The sequence below is a fragment of the Equus asinus genome, chromosome 13, assembly GCF_041296235.1.
Source record: "Equus asinus isolate D_3611 breed Donkey chromosome 13, EquAss-T2T_v2, whole genome shotgun sequence".
NCBI lineage: Eukaryota > Metazoa > Chordata > Mammalia > Perissodactyla > Equidae > Equus > Equus asinus.
The window spans coordinates 43,227,956-43,241,367 of NC_091802.1; the positions used below are offsets into that span (position 1 = coordinate 43,227,956).

Here is a 13,412-nt window from a genome sequence, read left to right on the forward strand (position 1 = left end):
CCTGGTGGCGCAGCGGTTAAGCTTGCACATTCCGCTTCTGTGGTCTGGGGTTCACCAGTTTGGATCCTGGGTGCAGACCTAGGCACCACTTGGCAAGCCATGCTGCGGCAGGTGTCTCACATATAAAGTAGAGGAAGATGGGCATGGATGTTAGCTCAGAGCCAGTCTCCCTCAGCAAAAAGAGGAAGATTGGTGGCAGATGGTAGCTCAGGGCTAATCTTCCTCAAAAAAAAAATCTGTCATGAATTACCTCAATATGCCAAAATGTGGCTATATTCTAGGTCAGACCATGTTGGTATTACAGAAAGAGCTATGTAATAGAAACCAGCACAATGCCTGCACACTGCTGAATCTGACACTGAAAAATAAAGAGCCATTTACAAGACAAACTCCCCCTCTAATGTTGGTAATAGAATAAGGTTCCATTCTTTTTGAAGGGTAAAGACACTGTACCAGCCACTCAAAACAGATCGGCTTTGCACCACAATGTGAATTTAGTTAACACTACTGAACTGTACACTTAAAAATAGTTAAGATGGGTTAGCTCAGAGCTAATCTTCCACAACAACAACAAAAAAAGTTAAGATGCTAATTTTATGTTATGTTTCTTACCACAACTGAAAAAAAAAAAAAAGAAGAGCCTCAAATTTCCCTTGTCTTTTAAATGAATAATGGATTTATGAGTTACTGAGTGCTTATTATACGCCTGTTACCATGGAAATGGACGTAGATAATGGATAAAACCTAATTCTTCTTTTCAAGGAGTTCAAAGTTTAAAGAGAACCAAAATTCTAAAGTATTCTTAAAATAAAATAATAATAATTTTCTATCACTCAAAAATAGGGGAAAATCCTCATGTACCTCTCCTTTCTTAAACTCACTCTCTGTCTCTCATTCTTTCTGCATGTTCCAGTTGTACTTTAAAAGGTCTCTGATGCTTACAATGGAAACTTTGGGGATTCAAACAGATCTGCTAGCCCCAGTCCCTATGAAATGTCCCAAATTCTACTCCCTTGTGTGCCTGAACAAAGAGACTAACAATCAACAGTGCTCCTGGGCATCTCTGATAGGAAGAGATGTTTCAAATACTAAGGAAAGATCAAATCCAGTCTTCAGATCTTCTTCTGAGCAATCACCTCCATTCAACTCAACCCAGCACTTATAACTATGCAAACCACTGGGACAAATTCTATCAAGAAGTCATTTCTATTTCAGTCCTGATTACCCTACCTCTCTTCTGTTTTGTTACAAAATCTAGGGTCTATGGCATACAAATTGCTCTTAATTATAGAGCGTTCTTTTACTGTTAGCAATGAATACTTGCACCACTGGGAAAACAAGTTTAATGGTAATCAAATCTTTCAATCTCCCCAAAAGAATAGGTTAATGCTTAGTAATAAATATTAATTTGAAATATATTTATTGAGCATCTCCTTTGTGTCATCACTGAATAGAATATGTAGAAATGTAATTTAAAAAGCCAAAGTTTTAAAGACTGAAATGCCCTGCTTCATGCCCTGTCCTCTTGTGCCCCTTAGCACACACACACTTGAACTGATTAGACTTCCCCTCCAAAGTGGAGAAATCTACTTCCAAAATTTAAAGAATTAGTCAACAGTAGCACACCTCTCCCCAAAGATCCCTTTACACAATGAGACCCTCCATGACCAGATGCAGAAGTGCAGTGATTCCCATCATTTTCTGAGGTAGTGTTTACATCTGCAAAGAATAAACAGTAGCTCTTGAGTAGAAGGAGCTAAAAAGTGAATGTAACTGGTTAGTTTCCAACTAGCAAGAACTCGGAAGCAGACATATTAGTATCTTGTTTTTATCCAAATAATTAGTACAGGTAAAAGAAAAAATAAATATAATGGAAACACTAAGCCATACATTTTCCAGAGCCTGATCTGAACCTGAGAAATGGCCTCTCAGCTCAGAAAGCCCTAGAAAACCTCTGCTTCCATTTTATACTTCATGTGGGTTAACTTTTCTACTACTACATGGATTCTGAGTACAGAGAAAAAAATCTCCAGGGAGAATTTAGGAAGGCAAAAATTAAATTCGGCTATTGAATGGTTCTCTTTATAATACTGAAGCCACAATACGACATCACTAAATGACACAAATAAAGCACACTCGGATACTATGAACGTCTTTTACTCCACCCACCCATCATCCCCACCAAAACAATTTAAAACTGGTGAGCCATACACAATATGTTTGGTCTGAAAGTATTCATGACATAGCAGCTTACTCTTGCAAATATTAGCTTAAAAGTGACGTACAATACAGTTACAGGAAAAACAGACTATTCTAAGGGGGAAAGGCAGGAGGAAAAAACCAAACACTTTTTTAAAAAAGACAACAAATATATTCAGGCACAAGATCTGCATCAGAAACATTGTTTTCTTTCTTTTTTTAAATTTCTGTACACTTAAAAAACTTACCCTGAAGAGATTTTCCCAATCCCTGGCCCAGCTTCCACCCATGTTTCTGGAGTAAGCGATGTCCAATATTATCCTGACAGACAGAACAGAGAGACAAACCAAAAATATTCCAATAATATATTCTTCCCTTCCTAGTGACATTTAAACAGGTGATGAGCAAGAGATAATTCTACATATATGCATGCAAAAAAGTGCTAATAATAGGGTAAATGTGCCCAATAAAAGGGACATTAATGTAAAAAGAAATGCTGGCTAGTATTTTATATGGGAAGAACATAGGGGATAAAGGGTCCTTTCTGATGGTGTGCTGGGCAACTTTTGCACATAACACTTTAAAAAGGAGAAAAAAGGGAAGGGGAAAATGGGGAAGAATACATTTATGAAGTTTAAAACTAACATTAAAAAGCATAAAATCAAGGTACTTATACAATCATATCCACCACCTAGACAGCACCACTTTAAGAGTTTTTTTTTTAAAGAAAATCTACATTGTGTTTAGTTACTTTGTTTATGTGTCAGGCTTTCATGATACAAAGTAAGTTGTAAGTGTAAGACTGCCCCACCACTAGAAATGAAAACACAATCAGAGCAAAATCCAGGCTAGACTTGATTGGTTTTTTAATATATATATATAAAAAATATAAATATTTAACTAGCATGCAGCCAATATTAAACTGAAAAAACAGTGAAGTTAGTAAAACAAGAAATTAAATTGATTAAACAGAAAAATAAAATGAGCTCAAGCACAGACTGAGTGATGCATTTCAACATGTAATCTAACAAAAATGCTAAAATGTTAGAATGAAACAGGCCTAGCAGTAAGTTAACAGTAAAGAACCATTAGTGCATGTAGGGGGAAAAAACCAATATACATAATGTCTCATCTTCCTAGGAGCACACTGGAAAAGGTATTTCAATGTAAATTCTATGAAATGACACCAGAAACAACAATTAAATGTCAGCTTCTGCGTAAGAGTTCAAGATCTTAGAAACCTCTGCAGACCTTTGTCCAATTCTTTGCTTTTTACAAATACTGTGAAGTATGGACACAAAGCTAAAGTAACCATTAACTGCATCAGATAAAAAGATGCTACTCATCCAAAGGAAAACATTTAAAAATTATAAACACAAAGTGTCCTATATGCATTAAAATGTAATTTATAGTATTAATTTGGTATCACCATTGGAAAACAACCCATTTCCTGAAACCAATTTATAAAGTTAAAACCATAAATCTCTGAATTAAAATAAAGAATCTCATATTAAACTGCTTTTTATCTCTGGCTCAATACTCAATGGCAAAATGCTCTTTGGAGTTACAGAGGAATGAAAAATTATTATTTTACTGTTATCTTCTCTGACAGTAAGTTAAAAGAGAAACATTAAGCCTTCCCAATGCTCTGTTTTAAAAAATTTTTTAAAAAGACAATTTCCTTCTACAACTTTATGACAGCCTGCAAACTGGAAACTGTGCTGAGCAGCCAATTATTTCATTGATCGGAGGGGAAAAAAGATCAGGACACCTTTTTAAAAACAAAAATGAGGCAAAGGATAATGAAAAACTTGTTTCTAAAGATACCGTTGTTTGACACATATATATACAAAATCATTGTGGTGCACAAAATGTCACTAGAAATTATTTTTTGCTAGGAACTGAAAGAACCAGAAAATGCTGTGATTACGGGTAATCCCAGGTATGACTTCCACATTATTATCACAAAAACTTAATCCAACACTTTTGCCTCTTTTTCTTCCCTTCTCTCTTCCCAACTGAACTGTCAAGAAAAGCATCCCCTTAACCAGGACTGACTGGCTATTTATAAATAACTTGACTGTAAAAAAAAAAAAAAAAAATTAAGTCTTAATACAAGTAATGTTAGCAGAAAATGAAAAGGTAAGGAGGCTTTTATTATATTACTACGAAAATAAACTTACCTGTACATAAAATCCTTATTTTATATCATAACTTCTACAACTGAACAACTATGGAAAGGACAAGGATAGCAGAATGACTCTAAGATTATGTAGTTGATTAAATGGTTATTTAATCTTTTAATAGACAAATTTTACAACTATACTTGGCACAGAGATTTAGGGTATTAAACCATGCTGACAAAAATTGTTGCCCCCTTTATTTAACAAAACTCAATCTTTGGCTAAGTGGAGATGAGACATTATGCTGACTGTGTTATATCATGAATGCACTAAAATAAACAGACAGATGAAGCAGTATGCTATTTCCAAAAGCAGTGCAAGTGGAGTGAAAGCATTTCCATACGAACCTGGCTTTAAAAACTGGGCTGTCAAAAGAACAGTTAAATGTAACACAAAGTAAGAAACTGTCCAATCACTAATGGTCGTTTTTTTTTTTTTTGTCTTGTTTTCAATTCACTGCTTGCAATTAATGTATTTATTAAAGAAGGGTGAAAGCATAAGTAAATTCACGAGTCAAGACCAGCTGAGAGATTCAAGAGCAGCGTGTTGTGACTGACAACAGTGAAAGGAAAAGCAAATGTTAAAGGGAGAGGGAGAAAAAAGAAAAATTTGGGGTTATACACATTAGCACCACTTTTACAAAACCACTCAAGATGGCTGTCACCTTCTCAAAAAAAGCTATTAATACAAAATGGCAGCGGCATTTCTTTTCTAAAACTATAGGTGAAAAGTGTTCTTTAATTAAATCTACCTTCCTAAGTATGAATATGGAATGAAATGTCAGGGGCTATATTAAAAGTAACATGCCACTCTATGTCCTTGTGATTACAACAAATGCAACAGAAACAACAGACATGTCTCCCGGAACCTCTTCCACTCACCAACCTCCTAGATTAAGTGAATGACTAACAGAAAATCTAGACCTTTCCTATCATTCCAGACTACCTACTTTTGGAGGAAAAAAGGCAGCTCTGTGACTCTGCAGAAAGGGCTAGTATTCAGTATGGTCCCTTTTCCTACCAAAAAAAGAAAAAAGTTTTATAAACACTCATCAAAAATCCAACAGGCTTAAGGATGATGATTAAAGCAAGGAGGGCACACCAAAATATCTTATAACAAAGTAGAACAAAGCAGACTTGTCTACTTCTGAAATGATCAAAATGTCGACTAAACTTCCACTGATAAATAAGGGACTCAGTCACTAGCCTGTGAAAATAATTCATCTACTCTGTTTAGGGTTGTGATTTTGCCAATTATTCCCATGGATGCTATTAATAACAGTAAATTGGAGTAAGTAATTTATAGCCCAAACAGGTAATCTAGGCATAACAAGGGCAATGAGCACTAAATTTACTTCTAAAACAGTGACAATTTACTATTTCTATCACTATAATAGTGACTAAAATGTCCTTCAGTTTTTTTAACTTTTAAATAAAATACATAATTTGGGGTTTAATTATAATCTCACAGAACCAAAAATAAACTGTAGAAAATTTTTTTAACACAGTCTGGTTTAAGACTAACAAAGAGGCATGACAGTGGTAGGGTGTTTATAATTTAAACGCACGTGGAAGAAGTGCAGGGAAATACTAATTTTAAACTAATTAATAAAACAACTGAACTTTGCCCAAGGGAAGCAGTCAAACAGCTGGTTTTCCACACACTTCATAGAGAGTTCCCACAACCTATTTGTAACTCTCTGTGCCCAAGACTCCAAAATGGTGGCTGTGCAGCATTTTCTGTGGTTGGGCATGAAGTTCTTCTTAGTTCTGGTTAAATCACAAAGCTAAGCTGAAAACCCCAACTTTTTTCACCTAGATTTACCTCAGCTGGCCTTTACTTTTTTTTTTTCTATTTCTAAACTTAAATGTATAATTAAAATGCTACATTTTTATCCTTTGTTCCCCTCTATTATATGTGTGAGAAAGGAGGGTATAATTTTTAAAAGCAAAGATATTTGAAAGCAAGAAACGTGTATTATAAACAACTAACAATATGCTGAAAAAACAATACTAGGGGAAAAAATGATTATTAATTGTTTCAGCCATTCCTCAATATCTTTATGTATTAATTAAAAAGAAACTAGAAAACTTCCCCAGGAACTTTTCTCTGCTCCATAAAGCTGTACAGCATCACAGAACAACGATCATTTTGGCAATAGCACCACCAATTTGTATACTGGGAGGCTGCCAAAACACAGATAAAAATTTACTTTATTGTATGGGGTTGATTCCAAGTTTTTATAGCAGAAAATAGAATATCATGTCTCAAGAGAAAACTATACTACAATTATGTCAGTGACTATATGAATATTAATTCCATGCTGAATTTTCTTTTAGTAGACAGCCACATTTAATTTACACCATTTAGCCCACTTTCAACAATGACAAAAATGGTTAAGTCTCTTGAGTGGATTGTAAGCTTTGCCGATTGTGTATTAAAGACTCTATAAGCAAAAACCAAATGCTACTAGGTGAACCCATGCAAACAACAAGTTGTAAAAATTCCCAAAACAAAAAATCTATATAGCTCACTACAGATGACACAATGAAGACTAGAGAGAAAAGCCATATAGTAATGCTACACCATTCAGCTCCAAGAAGCACGTTATCTGTAGTGCAGTCCATGGATGGTCACTGCCAACTGTCAGATCAGCAGTCTTAGAGAGTTACAGTTGGAAACTAGTGGAGTCCACAGATCTAAACAGACAGGCAACATGACAAAACCCAATTATACATATACTTCTAAATCCCTAGGTGAGCAAAGTAAACATCAGCAAATGGAGTTTGAAAACTCATATTAATTTTTACAACCTCTTCAGTCAACCTGACAACTCTAAAGACAGGATTTTAATCAGTCAGGTAGAACAAAGACCAACTAATGGGTAGTTTTACGTCCAACTGCAACAATGACAAGATATTTTAAATCTATGGTGCAGGCATTTTGCCTTTTGTATAGCTTATAATCTCTCTCTCATCTGATTTCTCTTCCTCCTTCTATGGTAAAGCTCATAAAGGATCATATATCCTAAATCATATCAACCAATTCTTGGAACTATGGTGGACTCCTATTCTGGGCTATGGCTTTAGATTACAATTTTATCTGTTTTCTAAATATTTTAAGTATGTAGAGGTCAAAAATATAATGGCTGGCACCTAAGAATCTCACAAAACAATAAATTAAAATTCAGTTCTAAGAAGTTTTTTGCAATTAAGGGTAAAATGTTAGTACTTTCCACCTTCTCTTTAATTCAGATAATCAAGCTGTCAGGCAATTCTTTCATAATTTTCTTAGAATAGTGCTTTATTCTTGACCAGAAATTTCATTGAAAGATATCTGGTTGGTTGAAATAAAGCAGAGGAAATAAAACTTTAAAACAAAGATTATGAAATACTTTACAAATGCTGGATTTTGATGTGTTTTCAACATTTCCTGATCGAAACTGAGTATCTGTAACAGCTCACTAACAAATCTAGGCTTCAGAAGTTTACTAAAAGAATAATGCATTATTGCATCTCTGTATCTCATTTCCCATCCTGCCGGTTTGCAACAAACTTACCCTATTACAAAAGACCTTAATCCTATACTCACAATAACCCTTCACACAGGCATATTCTTGGCACAAACCTGTGCAGAAACTTCCATGGTTACCAGCTGCTGCAGATTACCTTTGTTAAAAAAAAAATGACTAGACCTTTAGCTCCTGCAATGATCTGTAGACTCCCAAAGCTGCATTATTTCCAGCCACTTTTGAGTTGCATGCTGTAGCAAAACAGTCAGCACCTCTCAATAGATATTGCTGCAGAGAAAGATTTTAATTCAGCAGAGACTCTCTCTGTTAGAAGCAACGCCATTTCCCCCTAAAAACAAGATAGTTCAATATAGCCAGCCATATAACTAACATATACTTATTTGGTGGGCACTTCTCTTCTTTTGGGGGGGTAGGGGGGTCAGCACAACACTACCTACTTTGTTGCCAATCATTTTAGGAGATCTTTAAAAACTTTAAATTTATCCCCAAATGATTTGATAACAGAAATAAAATCCCTCCTAACTTGTATGTCCCACTTCTTTATACCACAGTGCAGGGTATGGAGCCCCTCCTACTACCTAAACTACCACATCACAAATAATGCATATATTTATGTGTTTCAGAAGTAAATTTTCATTAGAAATACAATTAATATACATCTCTAAACATACACTTATTTATTAAAAAAATTAAATATCCAGTACCAGTATTTTACCATTTGCTATTTTCAGTGAAGAGAAAACTATTTAACAAAAGGCATGTATCAATTCCACTCCTACTCATTGAGATTACTCAACAATGATTACTCAGACTGTCTTCTGATAGTGTTCTCCCTATGACATGTGCTGGAAAAAATCCTGGACAGTGTGAGAGGAAAAAGAGCATTAGTCTCACATGCCAAAGGAATGAATTTTCCAAAAACCTTAAAATGTAGCCCTAAAAAAAAGGCTTACATAATTTTAAGTATCATTTAATTTAGTGCTTTTTAAAAATCTTTGTTGAGTATAGTAATAATGAATACTGGTCTGCAAATCTAGTTAGTTAAACTTCCTGCTACTGTTGAGTCAGAGTACCCACAGAATAATAGCTTGTATAAGAATATTAATCAACCATGTACCTTGTAGAATATGGTACTTGGGCCTTGCTTCTGACAGCTATCTGTTCTTAAACTTTGACCCAGAGAGACATTTAAATTAAAAGGGAAAAAATAAATTATTTTTCAAGTACAAGATACTGATCTAGCTGGCCTACACAGTTCATTGTAAAATTCTGCCTCATGATAATTACCAAGATGACACGGAACTAAGGCAAAAACTTCAGTGATTTTTAACTTAGCAAACTGGGCTTGGCATTTTATCCTTAAGTCAAAACACAAGACTGGGCTTCAGCACAACATCAGATGTGAATTCTCCCTCTGCAGCATTATCACATGCGTCATCAATTACTGCCATGCCTAAGTCTAGCATCATGCCAGCACATTAAGACAGAAGGTACTATATGCAGTGTTCACTGGACCAGAAGAACAGAAATAAGAAAGGGAGGTGGGGGAGAAAGAAACCCTAGAGAAGAAATTAAAAAAAGGCAGACCGTGCAATACAAACCAGATCATGGCTGCTTAGCTAATATGGGCCAACTGCTGTGGAAGAAAAATGTCGAACACCCCAAGTTGTGTAAATTTCTGTAAACATCTAAACATACACACAAACACACACAACACCAACCTAATTAGGAACATAAATATATGTTGATCCTTTACTATGTTACAGTTATGAAAATAAAAGCTAAAGTTCAAATATCTGTGCTCTCTAAATTGCCTGATTTTCCTAAGGGTAGAGAAGCTGGTGTTTCTTAAAGGAAAAGGGGAATTGTCTTAACTGCTATAAAGATAAAGATTCTCTCTTGATCATTTTTCACTCAAGTTTACCAATAATCACTGAAATCCTTACTAAATACTTAAGCACAAACATCAAATACTGACAAGTATTTAACAAGTTGAGACATTCTAACAAAGGAATGTATAATTTGAAAATAAAGGGCTTTCAAAATTAAAATAGTATTCAAAAACTAAAGGTTTTTTAAAAATTAAGAGTCAGGAAAATAAATCTTGTTCTATTGCTTTGCATCTATATCCAAAACTAAGCTGTGTGAAGAGGGAGAAAAAATCAACTTTTGACAAAAACCAGATACCTCTTAAGCTACAGAAACCAAATTTACCATGTTTCACAAGGGTCTGGTAAGTAAAACATATTAGTTCTTAACTGTCCTTAATGGAACATTTCACACATGATGTGTTGCCCAGAAAAGGTGAAGCTTTTAAAGGATCAAAATACATTTTACTCCTTTATTCAATTTACAAAAACACTAAACTTTAACTTGCTATCTTTAACAGAATATCAGTATGGGCCAAAATGATATTTTTCCATCAAAATTCTAAATTGTTTCTACATTTTTCAAACTAATTTCCCGATATATTAAATATTAGATTACATCCCAAACTCTATTTGATTACCATAGGGCATGCAAGAAAACAGCTCTAAACTGTACTATAAGTTATTAATAAGCTTAACTTCATTCACATCAAGTATCACACGAACACTACCTAACTAGTTATGATCCAAAATTAAGTACTGATCATCTTACCGATTCTATAGGCTTGTCAAGTGATGCTTGTTCAATTTCCAAATGTCCTTCTTCATACTGATCAAAGTGATTACCCTGCAAAAACAAGACAACAGTTACTTTTCAAAAGCAATAAAGGCCAAAATTATTATTATTATTATTATTTTAAGATTTTATTTTTTTTACTTTTTCTCCCCAAAGCCCCCTGGTACATAGTTGTGTATTTTTAGTTGTGGGTCCTTCCAGTTGTGGCATGCGGGACGCCGCCCCAGCATGGCCTGACAAGCGGTGCCATGCCTGCGCCCAGGATCTGAACCAGCAAAACCCTGCGCCGCCGAAGCGGAGCATGTGAACTTTTAACCACTTGGCCACGGGGCCGGCCCCAAGGCCAAAATTATTAATACCCTAATTAAACTTGGGGTTATTTCTAACTTTTCATTCTTTCAATAGACAACCAAAACTGTGCCACAAATTCAGACGTTTCAAGATCTATAAAAACAATTTATTAGAAGTCTAGGTCTAGCAAACACGAACTCTTCTTCCTATGACAGGCATTGAAATTGATAACTAAAACACTATCTATCATTTGGGATATCAACTCTTTCTTAGACTGACTATATTAGGAAGACTGCAGAATCTTAAAAAACAAAGGGCCGTGGCCGGCGCCATGGCTCAGTGGTTAAGTTCGCGTGCTCCGCTTCGGCGGCCCAGGGTTTCCCTGGTTCCGATCCTGGGCATGGACATGACACCGCTCGTCATGCCATGCTGAGGCGGTGTCCCAGATGGCACAACTGGAAGGACCCACAACTAGAATACACAACTATGTACTGGGGGGATTTGGAGAGAAGTAGGAAAAAGACAAAAACAAACCAAAAAAACCCAAGGGCTATACTGTGTTTTACTTTCCATAAACAATACTATACTAAAGAAAATAACTCATAGTAATAGAAGAATGCAAGTAAAATCTATCATAATACTGTTCAATGTTGATAACACTGCTTTGAACTAAAACTCCTAAAACATTCAACTTTAAAATCACGTGCTAACTTCCAAGTTTCAAGAAATTCAAAAAGACAATCTCTTGACACAGCATCTCAAATGCAGCTTATTCCTAAAATGATCTGCCAAGAGAGATAAACACGCCTGTATAATACCGCATTTGACCATTATCAAGCAAGCTGTCAGTGTAACTATAGTAAGTCAAAACAGTTCAATCGAGGACAGCTGCAGACAACTAGGGCATTCTCTCTAATCATGGTTTTCTCTGATCTTCCTGATCCATTAGAAAGGAAGAGCTTTAAATCAGAGTATCAGTTTTCTGGGCTGGCCCCATTGCCTGGTGGTTAAGTTCCACTTCAGAGGCCCGGGTTTGCAGATTCAGATCCCGAGTGCCAACCAGCACCACTCCTCAGCCATGGCCGTGGCAGCGACCCACATATAAAACAGAGGAAGACTGGCACAGATGTTAGCTCAGGGCTAACCTTCCTCAAGCAAAAAAATGAGGAAGATTTGCAAGAAATGTCAGCCCAAGGCTAATCTTCAGGTAAAAAATGTTTTCAGGTTCCCTTCTTGTTACAAAGTAGAGGGCATGAGGATTTGTGAGTCCTAAATGGACCTAAATCAAAAGACTAAAGACTTCAATCTATCCTAAATTAATTCGGTGACTGGAGTGGTACAACAACTTGAATGTTAACCTAACAAAAAGTTTCTTTGCTTTTTAAAGGTAAAAATTTAGTTGAAAAGACGAAACATCAATAGAGGGCTCTAACATACAACGTGCCGCACTGTGTTAGAAATATTAAGTCACTTGCTTCCTTCAAGTCCTTAAGGAGAAGAACTGAGTCCTATTTATTTCTCACAACCCTAAAACTTAATATAGTGGCTAAACATTAGAGAACAATTAGGTGCTAAAATTGTGTGGTAGTGAGGAACAAGTTCTGAACTAGACAGTAGTGGTGATAATGGTTGTACAACATTGTTAATGTACTTAATGCCACTAAATGTACACTTTAAAATAATAAAAGTGGTCAAGTTTATGTTATGTGTATTTTACCACAATAAAAATGATAAAAATAAAAATAATATTGTGTAGTAGAGTCTACTCAAAAGAAGAAAGGAATAACAGGACAGGAGTGGGTTAGCCAAAGACAAAAAGCAAATTTTTAAAATGGAACAAGATTTAAAAGCAGGTATTCCAAAAATGAGAAAGAGCAATCACCAACAAATACTAAAAGTGAAAAAATAGCTATGAATCATGTAAGTCTGTCTTAAATTAATCTCCAATATTTTGTCAAATGATCCCTTTAAAATAACACCTGCCTCTTGGCCTTTTAACTTCTACTGCAACATTTAAAAGTTTAACAGTTACTTAAAAGGTGTTAATTGCAAAGTGCATCTCCACTCCTAAATAATAAACATTCAACTACCTAGATTAACTCAAACCTCACAATGTTATTGAACACCAATATCCAGCCAAACCTCGTAATTCTCTTTCACTCTACAGCTCTAGATTTAATGATAAAAGAATAATCTCATCCTACCAACAATAATTGGTACTATTTTTAAAGTAATTAAAACTTTATTTAACTTAGGACAACCATGTTTTAAAGATTTTATTTTTCCCTTTTCTCCCCAAAGCCCCCCAGTACATAGTTGCATATTTTTAGTTGTTGGTCCTTCTAGTTGTGGCATGTGGGACGCCGCCTCAGCATGGCTTGATGAACAGTGCCATGTCTGCGCCCAGGATCCGAACCGGCAAAACCCTGGGCCACTGAAGCAGAGCAAGTGAACTTAACCACTTGGCCAGCCCCCCCTTTTTTTTAAAGATTTTATTTTTAGGAGAACTATGTTTTAAATCAAAAGAGAAGTGCCCCCAAACT

The 13,412-nt window shown here is 35.4% G+C and overlaps 1 protein-coding gene across 14 annotated transcripts in view; it reads right to left on the minus strand.

Annotated features, from left to right (window-relative positions):
• Window positions 1-13,412, minus strand: part of GPATCH8 (G-patch domain containing 8) — a 102,228-nt gene that overhangs the window by 67,577 nt on the left and 21,239 nt on the right. For 7 of the 14 annotated variants that reach the window (XM_014849368.3, XM_070483360.1, XM_070483352.1 and 4 more), the window contains exons 2-3: window positions 10,555-10,629; window positions 2,448-2,520 (exon numbers count right to left, since the gene is read on the minus strand). In XM_014849368.3, coding sequence (XP_014704854.1) covers window positions 2,448-2,520; window positions 10,555-10,629 — 148 coding nt within the window. Of the gene's footprint in view, window positions 1-2,447; window positions 2,521-4,729; window positions 4,748-9,515; window positions 9,551-10,554; window positions 10,630-13,412 lie in introns of all 14 variants that reach the window. The other 7 variants (XM_070483357.1, XM_044746174.2, XM_070483355.1 and 4 more) reach the window with 3 other exon arrangements.